Here is a 23,942-nt window from a genome sequence, read left to right as displayed (position 1 = left end):
AAACTGGCCCTTGTAGGGTGCTGCATAACACAATTTGAAATACTCTACCCTAGGCAATTATTTTCTAAAATGCATTTCCCATTCATGTGAGTTCCAGATCTAGTTAGAACCTTTATGCCAAGAACCAAAATAACTAGAATTTTCATATTACGTTCTGACTTTTTCCTTTTGTAGGATGTGGGTCTTTCTCTTCGAAAACTCATTGGGAGTGTGGATGACATCCTTCCAGCTCTACCTGCATCCTCACGCACTGAGGTGAATCTTGCTCAACAATGAGTCTTTCTGTTTCCCAAGTGAGACAACCCCCCCCCCCAACTCAAGAATGATCAGAAATGGGCCCGTCATCCTTGACTAACTTTTATGGCAGGAGATTGCGGCCAATTGTAAAGATAATTTTCTTTGAAATCCTCTGTCTAATAGTCCATGTAGAGCGCTAGAACTGAGCAGAGATCAAAGGCAGTGGCAAAAAGTTTGCTTGGCCTGCAGAAGGTCCAAAATTCATTCCTTGGCATCATCTCTTTAAAGAAATCAGGGAATTTTTTATCCAAGACTTGGAAAGGACATTTCTGGGAGCCAGTAATACACCCAGAAGATACTACATGGCATATGTGAAACTACTGCTTACAGAATAGACAATTCTGAGCTACCAGTTTTACATCAGTATTTTGTCTCAGCATAAAGAAGCTTTTAATATGCTGACAGTAATTGGTAGTTTAGGTTCTATTTGTTAATCTATTTTGAAATATTAAATATTTTTTTGTATTTTGAGGAGTATTACCCTTTTTCCTAAACCCCAAAGCAAATAAATATGGAGTCAGATGTTTCACCAAACCAGGTGGTTGGGTTTGTCTCAAAACACCCTATTAAAAATGGCCTTGAAATAATGCTGGATTTAATTGCTACCTATCCCTGTGTGTTTCCCATTGGCAGATTGAGGGTACCCAGAAGCTCCTAAATAAGGACCTTGCAGAACTGATCAACAAGATGCGTTTGGCTCAGCAGAATGCTATGACCTCGTTGAGCGAGGAATGCAAGCGCCAGATGTTAACGGCTTCACATACTCTGGCTGTGGATGCAAAGAATCTCCTGGATGCTGTAGACCAAGCCAAGATGCGAGCCAACCTTGTGAAAGTCTCTTTTGAGTGACCAAGAAGGCTGACTTACTTTTTTTTAAATATCCCTCTACAACTTCTAGATCCTCTCCCCGACCCTGCCTCACCAAAAACTGCTTGTGTCTTTGATTTTGTCATGTCTGTCTTCTGAGAGCAATGGCAAAGCCATGCTCAGGGCAGGGAAGAGACTTTTTCCAGTGTTCTGTGGACAATGCTGCTAAGGGGCACTGTGTGCATGATAGGATCCTAGTCCTGTGATGAGGATTCTTTCAATCAAACTTTGAACTCTGAATCTGCACCAGTAGTCCCATCATAGAAAGTGACTTCTGTATACATTCTGCTTCCTTTGACAGTACCTCTGGCATCAAGCGATACAGTCTGTCTCACTGGTGAAAGGAATCAAAGGCAGGGGTGGGTGGGGTGGTTTGTGAACCCCTACACTGTTCTCAGGATAAGCCAAAAAATGACAGGTAAGATTGCTCCTTGGTTGATCCAAGGGCTCTAAAGGCCTAGTGTGGGAGAGTATGTTTGCTAGGTCTTGCTTCATCTATTTTGATTGAAGATATTCCCATGGGGATACTGGTTCCTCAGAAGAGACTGTTTGCATCTTTCTATGTTGTATAGAAACATATATTTAATGGCCATGTCTGAATGTTTGCACCCTCCCTAATTCCTCTTCTCCTAATAGCCTCATTTATTGAACTTGAGATGACTTTTGAACCAGTTTAAACAATGGATCTCTCTGTCAATTAAGCAGTTCCAAATAAATATATAAAGCCATAAGAAGCATGGGAGGGCATCAGAGTGTAAGAAGTTGGAGGTGTTTCAGCCATTATAAGTCTGTTAATTTGAAAGGTGCCACAAGATACTTGTAGCCACATCAGTCTTTCTGGCTTTTTAGATAGAAGGCTGCAGTTTTAGATGCAAATGACAACATCAATACAGCTGAGGGCTGGTATGCATATATCTTCCCTCCCTTCACTGATCTTATGAATACAGATCAAACACAGATCTGATCCCATATTTGCTACTGAATTATAATTTAAAATTTAAGTTTCCTGATAACCATTGATATTAAACATGCCTCATAAATATGGGGCTTAAATTTTGCTACTAAAATTGAAGTTTTTGTTGAAAACAATGCTTTGAAGGATTAGAAGCCATTAATATATTTGTAATTCCATTGTCCTGAATGCAGGTAATCCATCCCTGAGAGAGAGGGAGGGATGGGGGGGAGGGGGGAGCTGGGGAAGGTGCCTAAGAAATTGACAAGGTATTTACATTTCTTGACCTAGGTGAGGTCAGCATAGCTTATCCATACTTCTTCATAATATTATCTTTATGTGTTTTGAAAAAAAACAACAAGTTTAGAAAACTTTGTTTGCTATGTGGGTTTTGATCAGAAAACTAAAGCAATGTTGTTTATTTTGCCTGAGATAAATGAAATACAAAACTCCAGTGGCTGATCTTCCATTTCTTCATCAAGAACGGCTCTTTTTCTTAGCTAGAGACTTGATCTGGTGCCATCATGCAGTGTCATGCTTTACGGTATGCACACAAGAAGCTGCAGTTTTGGTCCCTGGCATTTTCCAATTGAAATTGCTCTAGGGCTGGAAAGACCCCCTGCCTGCAACCTGGAGAGCCATTGCTGGTATAATTACTCCATTAGGATGTCAGACAAAGGACTTAATAGCTACTATATGCAATAGTAATGTAGCTACTATGGTTACAGAATGCAGTGACAACTCTGCACAAATTTACTTGAGGCTTCAGCTTATTATAACTTCCAGCTCTTTTGACAGAGGGCCAAGCTACTTTTGATTCGAACGTATCATACGTAGCCTGCTTATGATACATTGCTATATTCCAGTGTTTCTCAACCTTGGCAACTTTAAGATGTGTGGACTTCAACTCCCAGAATTCCCCAGCCACACATCTTAAAGCTGCCAAGGTTGAGAAACACTGCTATATTCACTAGATTCATGGAGAGTTAGAATATATGCACATTTTGGGTTGCTCATCAAACCCAGTATTGAGAGTCTCAAATTGTCTCAAGCTGCAGAGCCAATTATTTTCTGGACCCCATAAACTCTTCTCTAGGCAAATGCAAGGGTGTATGTACATTACTTCGGACTCCAACGCCAAATTCTTAAAGCAGATAGCAAAGCTGCACAAAAATACAAGTGACTCAAATTAAGGGTCAGGTTTTCCAAGTAAAGAATTTAAAGGCTAGGGGGAAACAATTAAAACAAGGCTGGTTATGCTAGATTTTTTTTTAAAATGTGGTATGTTTACTTGCTGTTGGAAATTTCTTGACAAATTATTAATCTCTAGAACTACATGGCATGGTGGGGCAAAAGATTTTGGACATTTTTCCAGTGCTCGAGGGTATTTTAAACAGTGAAATCGATCTTAATCACCTCTACAAAAAATTTAGCATTTTTCCAAGTTTGCTGGGGGAGGGGGGTATTAAAAGGACAATATCGATATTTTATGTTTCTACAATATTTATAGATCCATAATGCCCCTTAAAACTTACCACCAACAAGCAAAACGCTTGGTCCTGTTGATTTTAGTGACAACATGAGGTCACTGGTCACCTACATGCTCTGCCCCAAATATTTTAAAGTGGCTCCAGAACCATTGCCTGCCCTGGCATTATGGCTTAGACTTATATATGAATCAGGCCAAAAAGTGACTAAATTGGCTGTATGGATCCCCATGTGTTTGCATCCCAGCAAGGAGGTTAATTGTACCACCCAGTACACAGTTCAAGTGAAATTTTTGCTTCAGAAGCCAACAGAGGCAAGATTACTCACCAGTTTGGGGAGGGGAAGTGAGTTCTCAATGAAAAGAATGCAAAATCTACTTCCTGACATTTTGCAAAAGCAGCATTTTAAAAATTAGATTGTAAATATGTTATTCTATCTCCAATATTGCACAATGATGTACCAGTGAAATGATTTGCAAACTATTTCTGCTATCAGCAGTTGGCTCGCAGCCATCTCAAGTGGCGCACGCTCCACTTGTCTTCGTCCTCCCTGAATCTGCCTTGCCTGACAAAGAGGACCTGAGGAGACGGAGACTGAGACTCCTGGTCAATCATCAAGGCTGACAGATTGCCGGAAGAGGGAACCACAGCAAAGGAAAAAGTAAAAAGGCAAAAAGAAAAACTAGCCAAAAAGAAGGCTGTTCTCTCCATTCGCCCACCCCAAAAAGAGAGATATTTGCAAATATTTCTTTTTGCCTCCAATTCAAAACAGAATCTTTGAAAAGTCTCTGTGCTATTCAGAAGTTACTCCAGTTCCTATAACTACAAACTGCATGCATTCCTCATGCTCATAAGATTTTCTTAGATTTGAAGACAGACTATGACATTCTGAAAGCCAGATTTTTAAAACAAGACTTCGTTCCTGTCCCCTGCCCCCCAATTTACAGAGATGAGTATAACTGGCAAGAGGAAGCCTATAAACAAATTACAGAAGGAGAACTTAGTCTCTTAGCATCCTAGGAAAAGAGGGTGCTTGGCATGATTTCACAGGAGACTTTGCACACCTGAAACCTCTGTGCTTCACCAACAGGAAATGACACATCCAATATGACTCAGGTCTGAGAATTTGCACCAATGAACAGGTCATCTAATTTTCATGCATGATGGTAGCAATTAACCAAGGAATAAGTTAGAGTTACTTGATCAAGCTTGTTGTTTTTTTTAATGTAGCATTCATACCCTCTCCAATCTGGTGCCCTCCAAATGTACCATACTACAATTCCCATCATCCCCAGCCAGCACCACCTTTGATCAGTATTTTAGTCCAACATATCTAACAAAAGTCACATTGGGGGATGTTGCTATGCCATAACCAAGGAACAGAACCCAGGATTCAATAAGTCAGAAGCATTTAGCAGAAACATTGGGTCCTAGAGGGTATGGATGACTAGTTACTATCTTAATAACATTTCTACTTTTTCCCTTAATAGAAAATATATTATACACCTGACTGCTTGCCAGAGCAAGAAGGTAAGGTATAAACCAAATAAATTAATAATAAATATTTCCCATGGACCTCCAGAAATCCTTGTAATTTATAAATCCTCAACACAGAAACAGCACATTTTTTTTCTAATTCAGGGAATTAAATGCTGCTTTAGCAGCAATTAACAAGGAGACTCTTAGTTAAGTCAAAGTATTTTCCCAGTCTGGAAATTATTCTAGCTCACACTATGACATTTCTCCACTGCAACCAGCTTTTTTAACATTACCCTTGGTTTTCTGGAATAACAGCAGACTAGCTCCATGAGCAAGAGCATCAAGAATTTTTGGGCACTACACTACACGTGGCTCACAGGCCCCTTTTGTGCCCCACAGAGCTGCCCCAGATCATACTGCTGGATAATGGTGGCATGATTTTCTCTTGATTTTTGGCAAATCAAAAACATGTAAAATAGGTGCATAAAACCTCAAGGTGCATAAAACCTCCACATTATTGTTCCCCATTTGATTTTTGGTTTTGGTTTTTTAAGTAGTTTTAGTAACTGAGAAAATACCTAATGTTAAAATTTCTGGGCAACAGATGCTGAACAAGATGATGATCTTGTTATTGGCCTCATTAAGAAGGTGAATGGAAGTTTGTGTGGCATGTTTGTGGAGACTGGGTGGTGTTGATATATTTAAAGAACGTAGCTTCTTCATCCTGAGTACCAACTCTAGATCATGCCTGCCAGGAATGGAGGAAGAAAAAGTCCAATCGTCCCCAGCAAACAGACAAAGATAAACATCCAGAGGAAGATGCGGTCAATCACCATGGCAACATATTTCCAATCTTCTTTGACCTGCAACCAAGTGAAAAATCATGACCTGGGCAACTAATCACCAACTTAACTGGAATGCACCAAGATTGGGGTGGGAAAACTTAAATAACATACCCTGAATGCATCAGTAACTTGGTCCTATCTGTGGTAGAAAAGTATCAATATGGCATACCACAGAATAATTATCCATCAGAGTTAAAATAGATAGAAAATAAGACTATCAGGACTGGGCCGCAAAAATCCAGATGAGCGTTAGATGGCAGCAAAAATGTAGCACTTTATGGATATCCCATAGTTATCTATTGAGTAGCTGTCCAGATTTTGGTATTCCAGATCTGGTAACCCTACAGAACATAGAGTAGAAACTTCAATGTGCTGGATGAAAGTATTCAGTCAGTTGGGTTCCTTTGGAGTTAGGAGGCTTTGATTTAAAAAAAACAAAATTGTCTGGGAAAGATTTTGGTAACCTGTGGGGAGATGTATAGCTCTAGCACCTCATGTGGAGCCCACAGTCCCATCTAAATTGGGTGAACCTGAAATGTGGAGGGGGGAGACTTTAAAAAAAAAAGTTAAAGAGATAAAATGAGTGCCGTATGTCATACAGATTAATATCCTCATCCCTGCACAATGGGTGTTCAGAGAGAGGTGAAGGGGCAAACTAGCTGCATTTCCTCTCTAGACCATCACCAGCCATGCCTTTCAGGCAGGGTGTGAAGTTACAATAGGTCCCCCCCAGGCCAAAAGTGTTTCTCACCCCTGGGTCAGCTGAACCTTGCTCAGGAAGGAATTTCAGGGACGGGGTCCCTGTGGGCTGACCACTGTGGTTGGCTGAGAGGTGTCCTTCACAACTGCCTTCATGTGTTATCCTCCAGCCTGCAGAAAAATTTGCTAGCAGAAATGGCACTGCCTCAACTGTTCTGCCTCGAGGTACTGCTTTAATGATGGACCAGTTAAGGAAAGCTGTTAGTGGATTCTGCTGGCCTTGTTTCCCTTCCCACTGAGCATTGCCTGCTGGTCAGAAAACATCCACTGATGTGTGATGAGGAAGCTTTAGGCAGGGGTACAGGAGTTCCTGGAACAGAAGGTTTAACCACCTTCCAAGTTTTATTGCTTGCTTGCTTGATTGATGAGTCTTTATACTGCTTCAGTTGCAATCAACTCTAAGCAATTCACAGCCCAACAATATCTCTAATAAAGGCAATGCAGTAAAACAGTATGATATAGCTTCCCACAACCGTCATTTGTGGCATCACATCATTTTCAGCAGCCTTGTCCCCAGAAGCCTTCCACAATAGGCAGGTTTTAACATGTCTCTACAACAGTGTTTCTCAACCTTGGCCACTTGAAGATGTGTGGACTTCAACTCCCAGAATTCCCCAGCCAGCCATGCTGGGAATTGAAGTCCATACATCTTCAAGTGGCCAAGGTTGAGAAACACTGCTCTAGAATATCCCAAGGGAAGGAGCCGGGATAAGCTATTCCTTAAGGCGGGGGTGGGGGGTGGGGAGAGGGGCACAGAGGAAGCCCATTTCTGCACTCCCTCCCACTGGCCAAGTGATAAGGTACAGGTAGGGAGGTGCATCCAAAAAGCCTCTAAGTAATGCCCCAAATAGCCAGGCTGATAGGTTGCAAGCTTAGAAGTCAGGGGGAGGGGCCACCAGCGAGGCAGGAGGGAACCAGTTGGGTTCTTGCTCTCCGTGTCACTTGCTACGTAGAAAGCTGATCTGCAGAGTGTGAATGGGGAATTTCTTGCATTACTAGTCAGTCTTCCCACCACAATCCATGTTCCATGGGATGGCAGGAAGCCTTCTGGTAAAGCAAGAGGCTCCATGCTTCACTGGGCTTCCAGAAGTGGGCAACGCTGTGAGGAATGGCAAGTGAAAGGGGGGATTCATGCTGGTCTGAAATGGTAGGACAAGAGAGGGAATCTTCATACACCCTCTTTCACACCAACACTTTCTTCTCTCTCTCACACACACAGCTGTCAGGGACAATCAGGAGCCAGTTTTAATTGATTACTACGCTGGCTGTATAACGACAACCGTAGTAAGTGAGATGGTTAAACTGGATTGTGGCTTTGCCTGAGTAAGCCCACTGGTCAGTTCCCGCAGAACTGGCTGGGGAGTTTCCAAGCTGTCCTCAAGCCAAAAGCAGAATGATGAAGGAAGATGCCCAAGGGCTGAGGGAAAGGGGCATGTCACATCAGGCAAAGTGGCCAATTGTGGATGGGCAGATCCCAGCCACTGACAACATCATTGACCACATTGGCTGTGACCTATCCTATTTGTGTCCGTGACCAAAAAACAGTATTGGGGAAAGAGGGAAAACACTACTTCAAAACTAGAACAGCTCCAGGCAACTTTAAACTGCTTCTGCTGTGGGCTGAGGATATGACCAAAGCAACATCATGAGGACATGATATTTAAAAATGGCTAGTGGGCATGTTTATGCCATAATTAGAAGGTTGTGAAGATGAGCCTTGAGTCTGTTTAGTATGACTCTTCAGGATAAAGGTAACAGCATAAGAGTCCACTTCCAGCAGACTTCCAGGAAGATTAGAAACAATTTGATGAGGCCAATTTTGGATGTCTGACACCCCACTGCCCCTCCAGTTATATCTAGCTACCCTACCCCACCCCACCACCACCCCACCATGGATGCCTAGGAGGAGAGACTGATGTTTGAGCTACTGGTGGCATTTTTATCAGCACTGAATGCCTTTTCTACCCAATTGTAATTGAGCATTTAATTATCTCAAGTTAAAAGAACATTTTTCTTTTTCTTATTTTTAATAAAACTCACTTTTAAATCATGCTTCAGTTTTTATCTCATCCAAAGGAGAAAGGATTGTTGTTCTCTAGCCACATACCACAAAACTACTAGAACCAGGAGGTGATGCTACAGAGTTGCATTATTTATTCCCAGTTTATGGGTGAGTAATTTGCTTAGGCTGCTAAGAATCCCAGGTCTCTCTCACAAGTCAGTATTAAGAAAAAGCCTAGTCCAGATATTTCCTTCCTCCAGGAAGATGGGTGGGAACAAGAAAGTTTTATGTATCCCTCCAGCCACAGCACACACATACACACCTCCAGGTGACCTGAAAGCCCTTTCACAGTGAAATGGGTGACTTCAATTTGTTGACTTTTCTGGAAAGAAAAGGAATATCTTGCAAAATGCCAATGAAGTTTCATTTGGAAGGAGCTCCAAAGGTTAAAAAGAATACCGCATGCCATATCTGGCAGACAATGGAATCGTAAATTAACAGTGCAGTCCATTGCAGATTGAATCACCATAAGCCCATTAAACCTAATTGATCTTATGCACAAATAAAAATACTGTAGAATAAGTTACATGAGTCAGCAAAAACAAAGCATATTGTGGGGCGCAGTGGGGGAGGTTCATGAAATATTTCTCCTTGAATCAATTATTGTGATTTGTGATCAAATCACAGATTTCTCACTAATTCTGGCTATGCTCCTTCCTTTCCCCTTTTTTCACACAAGGCTATCTAGCATGTCTGGCTCTGCTTCCTCCTCCTATCCTTCCATTCTGCTAGGCTGATTTCTCACTTGAATCTAGCTCCATCTTAGACTCTCAGAAAAGGACTAAGAACATTCTTGGAGACAAGTCTTCTGAATACTGAATTTAAGTGATTCCACATGATTTAAGTGGAAGCTGAGGCAATATACCTCAGGACTGGGGATATATGACAAAAGGTGGACTGAGTGGGCCAAAGTTCTAATCCAGAAAAGCAGTTCTTGGTATCTTAGGCTCAGTGACTCACCGAGAAATCTGCATCCTCAGCCCGTAGGTGATTTGCTATGTAGTGCACCCCTTCCAGGGCCTTCAAGATGCTTGGAGACAGCTGGATGCCTTGCTCAGATGAGGCTGAACTCTCTGCTTTGGTAGTGGCTGGTTGCTGAACCAGTTCCACAAATCTTCTTCCCAGATGTCGAGCACAGGTGTAGCGATATTGAAGGCATTGGCGATGACAAATGCTTTGGAGGGGTAGTCGGCCAGCATGAATCATCTCCTCATGATTTTCCTCTTCTTCATCCCACCTGTCATCTACATCTGTCTCCAGCCAACACCGAGAAGTGCTAAGATTTACTGGAGGCATGTCATATTGCGCAATTACTTCTTCACTAGTCACCCTCAACCCTGAAGCTATCACTGGAGGACGTTTCATGAAGAGCCAGCGGGGAATGAAATCCAGGAAAACGGTCTGGACCCAGTGTGGCATCTTGTGAGTACTAGGTGAGCGGTGATGGACATTGAGAACAAAGACTGTGATGACAATGGAGAGGGTGACAAAGATCATGGTAAAAAGCAAATATTCACCAATCAGCGGAATAACTAGGGAAGTGGATGGAATGATTTCAGTAATAAGTAGGAGAAAGACAGTGAGGGACAGAAGGACAGAGATGCACAAGGTGATCTTCTCACCACAGTCGGACGGCAGGTAGAAGACCAACACGGTCAAACAGGAAATTAGGAGGCAAGGGATAATGAGATTAATGGTGTAGAAGAGTGGCAAGCGACGGATGATGAAGCTATAAGTGATATCAGGGTAGATCTCACTGCAGCAATCATATTTTTTGGTGTTATAGGTGCCCACTGCACTGATAATGGCCCATTCCCCACTTTCCCAGTAGTCCTTAAGGTCCACATGGCGCTCCATACTCTCCAAGTCAATCTTGGCCTTGTCATAAGTCCATGAACCAAATTTCATTTTGCAGTTCTGTTGGTCAAAGGGGAAGAAGGTTACATCAATGCTGCAGGAACTCTTATAGATGGCTGGTGGCACCCACTTCACACTGCCATTGGAGAAGAGGTGAGCCTTTGTCATATGTGTGACAGCAAACTCTCCATCAGCACTTGAGAGAAGAGAAGAGAGGAGTAAAGAGGAGATTGGGTAACCTTAAACATACTTCTGCATGTTGAGGCATTATAACATCTAACTTATTTATTTTGTGAGGACACCATTGTAACCTACTGAGTTAAAGCCAATCAAGAAAGCCTTCTAATATATTGACTTCTTGTGACAGAAACTTTGAGGAACCAGACAGTCCCCTCCCCCCAAACAAGAGAGTTGAAACTCCCATCTTTCTTTGTTCACAAATATGAATTGCAAATACCTTGCTAATTAATTGGCTATTGTGAATTGCTAATTAATTAGCTAGTCAATTGCTAATTAATTGCTAATACAATTAATTGCTAATAATAAACATTAATTGCTAATATTAATTGCTAATAAGAAAATACATCTATGCAATATTTTGAACCCTAGGTTAAGGGTTAAGTATAAGTCATCTTTTGGTAATGTTATAAGAATGGGCTTTGATGATGTATTTGGCCTTGGTAATGTAACTACTAAGGCTTTGATCATGTAATAAATAAGGAGGATGAAGTTAATATATCTAGGTTTCATTGAGGCTACTATCATAGCTTCATGGAAATTGTCTTTTTAGAAAGCCTGAAGATGACTTTGGAACTGAAAACCACACTTAAAGAAAAATTGGGTAGATTAACATCAGATTGGTAATCATTATTCATTCTAATAGCAGCCTGTAGAATTCATATTTATTAGCCCTTGTGCAAGCTCTGATCATCAAACCATCTAGCTCAGATTTGTTGACATCAGCTTTTCCTGACCCTCCAGTTCAGGGACAATGTTTTACACTACTCCTATGGGATTTCAGACCAGTTTCTGAGCTCTCCCTGGGAATGCTGGTAACCAAACCTGTGACCTTCCTCATCCCAAGGCTGTCCTCTACCACAAATCCCAATGGTTAATCCATCTCACAGAGATTGGGGTCCCTACAAGATGCTTGTCTTAGGGAATCAGCAGTATAATTGCCAACTTTCAAACAAAAGAAGAGCTACTGAAAATGTTTTGGAAAGTCAAAAATATCAAATTATCTCAACTGGTTGACCTTCAAAGGGGAACAGAAAATATAACTGATTCCAGCCTTACAGCAACTGTAATGCACATTTAAGAGATGCCTTTTGTGTAGGTTAATAATATATTGATGTGTAACATTGGCAGATTAGAGCTGATGTGGCTATTTGTGCAGAAAGCACGCAGGTTTGCACATTTCACAAATCGATATTACATTAATTCAAACATAAGGACTTTATAATTTGCATAGTTTAAGAATTCATGCCCTGATATTCTCTTCACCATCTCTGGTGGTACATTTATGTATATCCTGGACAATCCTTTCCACTGTCCTTCCCATCATATGCTGTCCTCCTCACTCCCCTCCCTGCCCACAACTAAGAAAATTTCAAAGATTTGGGACTAAATAGACTAGAACTGAAATCAGAACTGTCATTGTTCATGAAAGCCATTTGATGGCAGCCTAATACCAGCAAATGGAAGAAAGCCATTCCTCTTGGGTTGAATTGAGATCTGCACACAGACCCCCCTAACAAAAAAGATATTTGCCAGTATTCCTTGGGGGAGAACAGGCTGGGCATCATCCTTCAAGTTTGCATTGCTATTGAGGGAATACAACATTTCGGCAGCAGTCAAAAATGGGATACATCTTCATATTGAGCATGCAATGTGATTGCAGAAAGTAATTCCTTAAGACCCAAACCTGCTAAAATTATGCCATGTTTTCAAGAATAAATCCAAAGCACATCACAAATTTGGAACTGCAGAGGCCACAGACTTTGCTCAAGGCCACTTTTGAAGCAGGAGAGATCATATGCAGGTAAAGTATGGTTTGCTGGAGCAAACCACAGATTCTTCTAACCTAACATCCTGTTTCCACCAGAAGACAGATGCTTCTGGTAAGCAGGATAAGAAGGGAACAACTGAGACATAAAAGCAGCATGCCTCATCCGAAACTTCTCACATTTTGACAAAATATTTCACTTGACAGAAAGTCTCACTATGTTCAGTGGGCCACTTTTGAAGCAGGAGAGTAGTAGGGGTGCAGCCTGAATCAATATATTGCCTCTGAGCAATTCGCTATTAGGTCTAAAAAAGTGGATTCTGCAGAACAATGTCGCCAAGTAGAGTTCCAGTTTTCAAGGTTCCAGTCAAATCTTCCATCAGGAATCTCTCCTTTTATTCCCATTTTCTCTCAACAATGATCTGCAATCTGCAGCCCCTGAACGTGGCCAACTAGGGCTATGTAGCACCTTGGCCTCTGTTTCCAAAGGATATTTCACATTCAGCTTCCACAACATGGGAACGTGAATTTAGCACCTATCTGCAACACCTTCAAGGTGCCAGTTTGCCTTTGTAAGACTCTCAGTCAAGCAACTGCTGGTGAGTTCATGGATACATCCATGCACTGTTCTTGGCAATGGTACAGAAGTGGCTTCCCCTAGCCTTCTCCTAGAATATTTTTCTACTTCCCATTCTCACAGACCTAGTGGTCTCCCAACCAGGTCAGCCCCTATTTAGACACCAAGCCCAGACAAGGCCAGCCTGTACTACCACCTGCTGAAGCTTTCACTAATGATATGAACTAACGTAGGACTAACATATCTGGGCTATAAAACTACAGGTGTCAGTGAAGAGACAAAGAATTCTTTCCTGCCACGTAGTGGCTATTCAAATGTTTGCAATTCAGATATGGTAGCCATAATGATCAGGGCCGGCTCACAACATTTTGCTGCTAGAGGAAAAAAGCAAGATCAGGGCTTCTTCCCATTCTGTGTACAAAAGCCAACTGCAGTTGGAACTTTTTTAACACTGGACATGAGACAGGCTCCAAAGCACCTAAGCTTTGCAAGCAACCAGAGAAGGGTCCAAGATAAATTGCATGCCAGGGAGCTTTCTTTCAATACCTTATTGCTGCTGTTCAGCATCTGCAGGATAAGATGAATGCCCAGTTTGCCTAATGGTATCCCATGAGTTACAAGGAGCAAATTGTGCTACACATTGCAAACAGCTGAGCTGGAATGTGTTAAGGTTAGGGATCTTATTAAGACGTTTCTTTAGAATAAACAAATGATCATTCTTATCATATTGTACAAGTACAAGAATGATTGCAAGTTTTTTGAATGGCACTATCTAAGTAATAATTACTCTCTGCATCTTCTGCATTTCATTTCTCCTAGAGCTTACTGTTCACTGTTTCATATCACCATTGTATGTCTCTCTCTCTCTCCCCTATACCATTTATTGAAGTCTACAGCTGGTGGGGAGGGATATAGATTATGCAATATTACACCTGCATAATTCTGCTTGACTGCAGGATGTCTATAACTTGTAGATGTGTTTATATTTCAGATGTGTTGCTATTCTACTAAGAATGCAAGGATGGTTGATGCTTTTGGAATGATTCATGGTTGGAGGTCTTCTTCCTCTTACTAGCTAAGATTTATTTTTACTTATTTATTTAATGTTTTCATTTATTTATTTTAGGATGCAGACTTAAATATTTATAAGATTGTCCATAATGAAGGCCTATCAAGAATGAAATATGTAGGGCTTGTTCTAATGAAGTATATATATATATTATTTTTTTCTGTCTCCGTGTCTTTTTGCTCAGCCCTCAGTGGACTATTGCTATAATAAATCTGTTAAGATTTTAGGACAAGTTCATTTACAAACAAGGGCATAAATTTCATTTACAATGTGTGCCCCATTGGGGCATGGTCCATCCACAATCCAAATTAACAAGTAAAATTAATAACAGTTAAGAGTGCACAAAAGCAATCACTCTGTCTCACACACCCACAATGTAGAGGAACACAGAGGTGACCTTGGAGAAGGTAAGAGACAACCATGAGTAAAACATAATCTTAGCCCAGGAAAACAAAAAAGCATGAGAAAGAAACTTAAGATTGCCCTGCCTTGACTCTTTTTGGTGTAAGAGAGTGGGAAGGGAAATCTGACAGGCTTTCAAGATTCTGTTATTATAGCCAATATCAATAAAGTAGAGTTCTAGTATTTCTTGTGGTGTCTGTTTCCTGACCTGGCCTACCTCAAAGCGATAAACACATGCGTGTGTGTGTGTGTGTGTGTGTGTGCGTGCACGCATACAAACTTATGTCATCTCTGCCCTGAGAAGCTCTGGCTCTAAGCTCCCACAGTCACACAGGAAGAGTTTATCTTGAGTTTAAGAAAGTGAACTTCCACGTAGCTATTTTGTACTGTACATAGGATGCTGCCAAGGCGCCTATATTTCACTTGCGTTTCTAAAATCCTCTCAACTTGTATACAAGAAGATGGATGAATGCCAAGGAAATGTACCAGAAAGCCATGACATCCCACAAAAGCAATCTTCTCCCAGTCCCTAAATTTGAGGTGCAGGAAGCCACACTTTGGGGAAATGGGAAGAGGTATCCATGGGTGTTAAAAAAAAAAATCAAGAGGGCAGTCATGATCCTGTCATTGAAACCCCACCTTTTTTTTTATGTGTGTTGTACAACACATTAAAAAGTAGTAGGGTTTTGATCACATGGTCATGACCATCATCTTGACTTTTTTTGCTTCTCCTTGTAGATGCTCCTGGAAATGGAGGAGTCTCTCTCTCTCTCCCTGAAATTCAGATTTGCTGTTGATCTTCATTCATGTGACAAGTCACTCAGCACCAAGGCTGGGCTGAATGAAATTTGGAGCTATGTGGAAACCAACATTTGAAGTTAAGTTAGCGCAAAAAGGGACCTAACCTGCCCCTTGCAATTCTCTATCTCTTCTTGACACCACTCTGCTCCCCAGTATGTAGTAGCAGAGCAGCTGGCAATCACTCCACAAATCTACTCAGGCAGTGTTCACACAACATGCTTAAACTAATTACAGAATTAATCCATTCTCTGGATTGTGTTATATATACAATTGCAAACTCACGCAATGGCCTGGATTTACATCATACATTAAGCCCCCAAATAAACTTAGTGAAGGTCAAGAGAACCAAACTTAGCATCTGATGTCAATGCAGCCATTAGATTTGTGGCTGTTTGGTTCAACATGCTCAGTGTGAACATCCAGTTTCAAGGAGCATCCATTCAGACACAGAACAGGCAGAAGGTTGGAGTTACATCAGCAGACATAGGTTGTCTCCATATTTGTCGCCATGGTTGAAAAATATCTAACAACACCCTGTCTCCATTTCTCGGTGCATATTATGGCTCTGCATTACGCTTCATTCAGCTGCATTATTTCATGAAAATTATTGAAATCTGCCTCTCTGTGTTCCTTTGCGTTAGTCCTTTCTATGTTAAGTTTTAAGAGAAAATTTTTTTTTGATTCAGTGCAATGTTGAGATCTCTACATTGGTATTACTCACTGTCCCAATTCACCCAGATTGGGTGAATCACCTACTTGTTATACAGCACAATGTCCGGGATCCAAATCATCTCAGAAGGTACTCGGATAGAAGTAACGTTGTCAAAATCTGTTGGATTCCACTGTAGCTTGTAGTCATTCCATTCCTGATGGTAAGAAAGCAAGTCTTTTTTAAAATAATTTTTACTGCTTTTGAATTAGTAACAAAAAAAGAAAAACAAAAACAAAACAGAGTAATAATAATACACTATCAAGAAGAAGGGGAAAAAACATTAAAAAGGGCTATTACAAAAAAGTGACAAAAACAAAACAAAAAATAAAAAGTTTAGCATAGTATATCATTACAACAGTAAAGGAAAGGAAGCAAGTCTTTGTTCATTCTTCTCTAACAGGATGATGTGACTTTTCATAAGCACACCATGAGGATTCTTTGATTATTTATTTAATTATTTATTTACAGGACTTATATGGCCACCTATCTCATACAATGACTCTAGGCAGCTCACAACAATCCATAAAACATAGTTAAAAACAAAGCTATCTTTCCCCCCATGCACCAGACCAAATATCTTCACAGCTCAACCCCTCCTAGCCCAGTGCTTGGGGGAAGAGCCAGGTCTTCACAACCCTCCAGAAGGCTAGAGGGGTAGGGATCCCTCTGATCTCAGGTGGGAGGCTGTTTGAAAGGGTTGGGGCAGCCACTGAGAAGGCGTGTCTCCAAGCCCCCATTAGATGGCAACATTTAAGGGAGGAGACCTGGAGCACATCCACCCAATCTAACCTAGTAGGACAGGCAGATGCCCTCAGAGAGAGGCAGTCCTGCAAGTAACCTGTCCCTGTGTCATGAAGGGCTTTAAAGGTGATAACTAGCACCTTGAATTGCACCTGGAAAACAACTGGAAGCTAGTGCAGCTCATGCAGAAGTGGGGTTACTTGTGTGAACTGTGGGGCACCCAAAACTGCACATGCTGCTGCATTCTGGACCAGTTGCAGCTTCTGGATGGTCTTCAAGGGCAGCCCCATACAGAGCACGCTGCAGTAATCAAAGCAGGAAGTGACTAAGTCATGGGTGACTGTGAGCAAGGTCTCCCAGTCCAGAAACAGGTGCAATTGGTGCACAAGACAGATTTGTGCAAAAGCCCCCCAGCCATGGCTGCTACCTGCTGTTCCAGTAGGAGCCGTGAGTCCAAGAGGACTCCCAAATTGTACACCAGATCTATATGGGGGAGTGTTGCCCCATCCAGAGTCATAGATGTAAACTCTCCTCACCCCAGGGGCCAAAAACACACAACATTCTGTCTTGCTAGGGTTGAGTTGCAGTCAGTTTCTCCCATCGGGGCCGTTACAGCCTTCAGGCACTGAGCCGCATCTAAACAGCATCACTTGCCTGGCATGGGGTAGACATGTATAATGTTCTTAGATATATTATTTTTTCACATTCTCTGGTTGAATTAACCCATATTTTGAATTTGCTGAATACACTGAATCATAAACTATGCAAATAAGCTAGGTTTATAGGACACACCAACCCACAAAAACATAATCAAGGTTAACACTAACCAAGAGCACATTGTGCAAAAGCATCTGCTCTTTTTACTGGACTTGGTTGTAGGAACATAGTGATGGTATGTTCACCTCAGACATTGTCTTCCTTGGCTTTTCAAAAGGATTAAATAAACAAGCCATAGCCCTGAAAAATGCAACAAACTGGACAGCCTGTAGGTAGACACCAGCTATATTCAGATGTAGAAAAAAGTTGGAAACGCAACACAAGGGTTGCTGTAATGCCCTCTGGATTATCTGTTAGAAGTGAAAGAGCAAAGGAGGCCATGACCCCTTTTAAGTGGCACAAGATCCATGTCATGTTGTTACGTTTGGGTAATCGATCCTTGGAGTCTCACTTCCCACCAGATTTATACCTGTCCTGCTTACCTGCTTCAGCCAAACATTTGTGGTCATCATTTGGTTCTTCTCATCCTTCATAGGCAAAGAAAAAAAATAAATAAAAAGTATTTGGATTGAAATTAGAAAGACACAAATTAACTCTTGTCACTGCATTTAACCCTAGAAAGAAGGAGACCAAATGTTGCACTTGTATGGCTGGTCTTGATCAGTATGCTAGATTAGGGTAAAATTGGGGGTTACAGCACGTAGTAGGAACTCAGCTGTTGCCTTAGCAGGTTGTGTGAACCAAGCCATTGCACTAAGCATAAAGTGGCTCATTTGTTTGGGCACAGCAGATTCCAAGAATACAGCAATCATATGTTGTTAGTCTAGGTTCAGCAAGTTGTATGAACTCTGGTAACTCTAAGGACAGCTATTCCCTTTTCTCATCAGAGTGAAGTGCACAGATGCCTTCTCCTTGACATCTGAGAATGGTTGTTATAACTGGTTGTGTTTTCCATAACATCTAAGGAAAAATATGTCCCTGACTGTTTTCTGCAACATGTGTTCCATGATACCTATAACGCAAATTATTTTCAAAGAAAAAAAATCAAGACAAATTCATTTTGAAAGCACGTCAATTCCAAAAGAGGGATTTAATCTGAATCCTTTCTCCTATTTTCATAGTATCTTGAGAATACAATTAATGAGTGTTTTCTTCAGCTACAAATATTTTTGCTGAAAGTTCTACAAAAAAGATCAAGTGCCATTTTGTATATTTACCACATCAATTAGCTGAGCTATGGAAAGTCCAAATCTGACGATAACAACATCAGAGGTATTGGGGACTGGCCTGGACCACCTGTTGTAAGCATTGAAAAGATATCTGAAGAGTCGTTCTTCTGCCTGGGTCTGTGTCCGGCCTTGGACAGATGCAGAATCTACAAACGGAACAGGCAAGCTTGTTATGGTCAGCCTAACCAAACTAAAAAAACTGGGATATCATCTCTCAAATATTCCAAAATAAGTATTGCAAGTCAACTTCTAAATAAATTTAAATAATGAGATTAAATATTGAGATCAACATTCAAACACAACCAGATGCTTCTTTAAATATTTAAGCTTAGCAATCCTTCACATCTCTTACATTAATCATTCTGACAACTCTGTAAACCCGAAGTCAGCAACTTTGTTGAGCCTTGAGTGTTAATATACGATCTTGCATAATGGCTTAGGTGGCTCAAATAAATAAGAAAATTCCCTCCACCTCCTCTGAATCTTGCAAGACTGATACTATCATGCAAGAGTTAAGCCATCTCACCTCAAGGTCTCATGCAAACACATCAAAATCCAGAAGATCTTATATACTGATGTGACCTTTCATGAGATTGTGGTAATTTTTGCAGCCACCATGAGGTAAGGTAGCGAACATTTTGGCACACATGGGTTCTGTAGGTAGATGGGCAGTTATATGAATTTGTTAAATCAAACAATCAATCTCTAGGATCCTAAAGCTGGAAGAAGAGGCCATTCTGCTCAGTGCAGGCATCCACATTAAAATATCCCAAACAAATGATGGGTGAGACTGAGAAAAAGAGAACAAACTCTCTAAACCAGTTAGTGATAGGCATTACTGGAACCTGCACCTATACATTATTCCTTATTATGCAAAAACACATCTATACGAAGAAAAACACAAAAATGCAAAGCTCTTGAGCAGAAGTTTGCATGCATAAAAAGGAAATTTACTAGCTCAAGAAGACAAACAAAGCTGAAGGAAAGGATATAAACCTCATATTGCTACAAGTAATAACAGAAAATGCAGAAGTTTAGCTGTATCATTATAATTCCTAGCTTTGGATCCAGTAATGTCTGCAGGGCAGTCTTAAAAGTCAAGATGCCAATTGTAGCTTGGGTCACCAGATTACTCCTTTATGGCTCTTAATAGCAGTTATACAACAAGAGCAGATGAAGGCGAAGAACCATAGTTTGCCCAGGATGGAAGGGAGGATGAGAGTGGTAAGAAAACAGCTAGGCTAGATCTGATGGCCAAGGTCCCACAGGTGAGTTCCAGTGACACAGGGTTGGCCATGTAAGGAGCAGAACAGTTTCAGAGGAAAGACTAAAATGAAATCTTCACAGCCCTTCACAGCTGTGCTTCCTCTCAGTCAGAGATCTTAAGGCTGCGCCTCTCAGATGGCCAAAGGAGATGGCAATTCTGGGAGCTGCAGAGCTCTCCTAAAATAGCTTGTAAAAGAAGCCTTTTCTATCCTGATTCTTGTTGTTAAACATTAACAACCATACAAAGAAAGGGGAGGATGAAGAGTTGATCTATTGTTCTTTTGCTGTTTATAATGTTTTCAACTGTTCTTAGTATTGTGCACCAACCAGGGTCATTACAGTATATATGTGCGTGCCTTCAAGTCAGTTTTTGACTCCTGGCAACTGCCTGGACTACTCCCTGCACTTTTCTTGGCAAGGTTTTCAAGAAGTGGTTTGCCATTGCCTCCTCCCTAGGGCTGAGAGAGAGGGACTGGCCCAAGGTCACCCTAAGGCAAGACAAAACTCACGGTCTCTCGGTGTCTAGCCTGATGCCTTGTATGTCACACAAATGTCACTTCACAGTGAGATGGCGGGTGGCAAATTTGAAATATAAATTAAATTAATTAAATAAATAAAATAAAATAAAATAAAATAAAATAAAATAAAATAAATAAATAAATAAATGCATTTTGATACAAAACAACATTAGTGTCCTGGATTTTGTCTCCTGTGATTTTGCTGGATGCTTTCTTTTTTAAGTGGGTGTTTGCTTTTAATGGCATTTATGTATTTATTTGCAAATTCACATGCTGGTTCTTCAAGATGAGGCAGACCATGGATCTGGACAAATCAAGTGACAAAATACTGTGCCAGATAACTGTCAGGAAAGAAACCAATCCACCGAAAGGGAAAAGCTAGAGCCACAGAATCAATGGGTGGCTTTCCCTGTCCCCAGGGGCAGACTGGCACGAAGGAAAGGTAGCCTTTGTGCAGCTGAGAGGCCTTATGGGCAGTCCCTGGGTTAAGAATGCCCAGGTTACAAATGACCCATAGTTAAGAACGGAGCCTGTTGTAGCAAAATGTGAGTTAAATACAGAATGAATCGAGTTAAATACACAATGATTCTAGTTCATTACACAATACTATTTATACAGTATTATGCAATAATACTGTTCCGGCTTACGTACAAATTCGACTTAAGGACAGACCTTGGGAATGGAATTTGTTCTTAAACTGGGGACTACATGTACCTGCCCTTGGCTACCCAGATTAATTTTTTCCTGCTGTTGGCAAGTGGATTTGAAATACAGACATAGCACCTCATCTCTGGAAGTGAACTCATTTGGGGAGCGTTGAAAGAAAGATGGTACAAGAGGGAGCTTGTGCAATCAACACTATCAGAAGCATGCAGGAGACCCCATCTGTTACCCCACAGCTGATGGGGGAAACTGCAGAAAGACATTTCACTTGTTTTGTAGCTGTTCGTACATTTATTGCTACATTCGTACATGTCAGGACTCAAGCCATATTTTGCCTACCTGAGTCTGCTGAGACTCTTTCAGAGTGAGAACTGGCCACATGTTGGGAGAGATTTGACAGCAGCACAAGCAGGGGCAGGGGTTAAAATTGTCACGATGGCAGAGGGATGCGATGCAAGCCCCACCCTTTTCAAGATGCATCACACAATTCAAAAGAGGCGAAACTTGGGTTGTAATGATTCATCTGCCATGTTGTTGGTTTTGACACTCCCCCACCCATGGTCACTCCTGAGATTTGTCATGAGAAACAAGGAAATAAATTGTGTGCTAGGAATCTGGCTGCCTAGAATTTGTAATTAACAGGAGGTAGGAAAGAGGCCTTGGGGGGTTAAGCAAAAAGATGGAAACAGAGCTAAAAATCACAAAATGAGATAAAGGGTTCTGACAGACCGAATGGAGGGTGGATGGGAAGGGTATCCCCAAGAAATGAGAAGAAATAAAACCTTTGGAAAAGGCATCAAAGGTATGAAGTTGTGGGTGCAGGAAAGACCTATGGGACAAGAAGCAGATCTAGGGACTCCATTTGAGAGTGATCCCCCCACCCCACAGATGGTCCTGAAGATGAATCATCCCTTTCTAAGCAGTACAAACAGGCTGGCCAGAGTCAGCTTGGAGGAGATGGTCCCCTAGATATCCTGGGCCTTTACCCTTCAGCACTTTATAAGTTAAAACTAACACCTTGATTTGCACTTGTGCAAGATCCACAAAACGTATCTTCCATTGCTAAATGGACTGGCACATCAGCACACATACTGCTGCCTTTTTTACACCAACTGCAATTTCCTAGTAGTCATCAAGGGCAGCCTCTGATAAAGTGAATTGCAGTAACCCCGTCTGGAGGTCATGAGGGCGTGAATTACTGTTGCCAGAGATTCCTACTCTAGAAAGCTGCAATTGGCCCATCGGCCAGCGTTGGTTACTCCTAATCCCAGCTTTGATCTACAAATCTAGGTGAAGCTATGAATCCAGGAGCCTCCCAAGTTATAGACAAGCTCCTTTGGATAGAGGACAGCCTCTTCCAAAGCCTGCAAGGGAACCACCCAACCACTACATAGTCACTGAACAGTCACACTGTCTCATCAAGATTCAACTCTTTTTGTCCCATCCAGAGCCTTACAGCCGCCAGATGCTGGGTAAGGATTTCCACAGCATCTCCTCTTTGGTTCTGGATAGAGATGTACAACCGAGTATCATAACAAATTAATGCTACTTCACCCCAAACCAATAGATGACCTCTCCCAGCAGCTTTACATCGATAGTGTAAGTTAGTGTATGTAGGTTAGATAGTGTAGGTTAGAGGATGGAGGCCTGCAGCACCCCATATGAAAGGGACCATAGTCTGGACCACTCTTCCCCATCACTACTGACAGGTATTGCCTACTCAGGAAGGAGTAAAACCAATATAAAATCATTTCTCCTGTTCCTGAAACCTTTTAGAGAGTCCAGAAGATGCCCACTGGGAAATTAAAGAAATTCTCTTTAGCTAATTGACATTTATTGGGACATCTCAAACCTTCTTCTCTTTACTGTTGTTTATGCATTCCTTCGCAACATCCCATTAATCACATCCCACACTGATCTGCATAATAAGATACTGGAATTTGATTAAAGATGGAGGTAAATAATTTTAGAATTGAGGTGGTGGAGGGAAAAGAGTTGTTGTCCCTTACCTGACAACACAAACCAAAAGGCTAGGATGATCCAGAAGGCTGGAAATCCATTCATAAATGGCTCCATCTTCTCAGAGGTTGTCGTTCATCGCTTCCCCCTGAAATTCCTGGCCCAGATATAGAAATTTGTTCAGCGCCTCTTTCACTGGCAAGGTCTCACAAAATGACACCTAGGAGGCTGAATGAACATCCATGTTCACCCTCTTTGACTCCATCAGGGAAGGTAGCTGAGCTCAGGGCTGCACTGGTTGGGTCCCTTCCTGGCTGACAGCTGGCTGGTCTTACCGTTGGAGGAGCTTCTTGTCACCTAGAGATTTGCACGTTAACAGGGGCTTTTACAGCATAGGGATAGTCCAAACATGCTGTCTCACATTTACATGGGAACAAAAGAAGGAAAGTGTTTGATTGCAGGTCAAGGCAGGACATTCAAGCAAGGGTGCAGGCAAGGATATGGCATCACTGTCCCTAGGAAACCAACAGAATGATACCATGAGGTCAAAGTCCAGAGGAAGGGAATAGGACCGGTATTCACAGTCCACTATGTTTTAAACAATATATGGCTTGGGGTTACAAAAGAGAAGGTGAGATTAATTCCTCATGGTAGGCATGTGGGAGAGGTTTGAACCTC

At 41.5% G+C, this 23,942-nt stretch overlaps 2 protein-coding genes across 7 annotated transcripts in view; one reads left to right on the top strand and one right to left on the bottom strand.

Annotated features, from left to right (window-relative positions):
- Window positions 1-2,564, top strand: part of PTK2B (protein tyrosine kinase 2 beta) — a 93,572-nt gene extending 91,008 nt beyond the window's left edge. For all 6 annotated transcript variants that reach the window (XM_088152254.1, XM_088152253.1, XM_088152252.1 and 3 more), the window contains 2 exons: window positions 175-255; window positions 931-2,564. In XM_088152254.1, the coding sequence (XP_088008380.1) occupies window positions 175-255; window positions 931-1,146 (297 nt within the window). In that variant the 3' untranslated portion in view covers window positions 1,147-2,564. The remainder of the gene's footprint in view (window positions 1-174; window positions 256-930) is intronic.
- A 3,166-nt stretch (window positions 2,565-5,730) lies between these two features.
- On the bottom strand, window positions 5,731-23,381 carry CHRNA2 (cholinergic receptor nicotinic alpha 2 subunit). The gene is made up of 6 exons (XM_007427095.3): window positions 23,315-23,381; window positions 18,847-19,004; window positions 18,112-18,156; window positions 16,216-16,325; window positions 9,709-10,801; window positions 5,731-5,945 (listed from the first exon to the last, which is right to left on the bottom strand). The coding sequence occupies exons 1-6, from the start codon at window positions 23,379-23,381 to the stop codon at window positions 5,820-5,822; spliced, it is 1,599 nt and encodes a 532-aa protein (XP_007427157.2). The 3' UTR covers window positions 5,731-5,819.
- Between the last annotated feature and the right edge of the window lie 561 nt (window positions 23,382-23,942).

This window comes from Python bivittatus, unplaced genomic scaffold, assembly GCF_059951505.1.
Source record: "Python bivittatus isolate LINGU-HERP-01145 unplaced genomic scaffold, Pbiv_v1 ctg000690_np1212, whole genome shotgun sequence".
Lineage (NCBI taxonomy): Eukaryota > Metazoa > Chordata > Lepidosauria > Squamata > Pythonidae > Python > Python bivittatus.
Note: the sequence above shows the minus strand (reverse complement) of the source record. Positions and strands in the feature narration are given on the sequence as shown.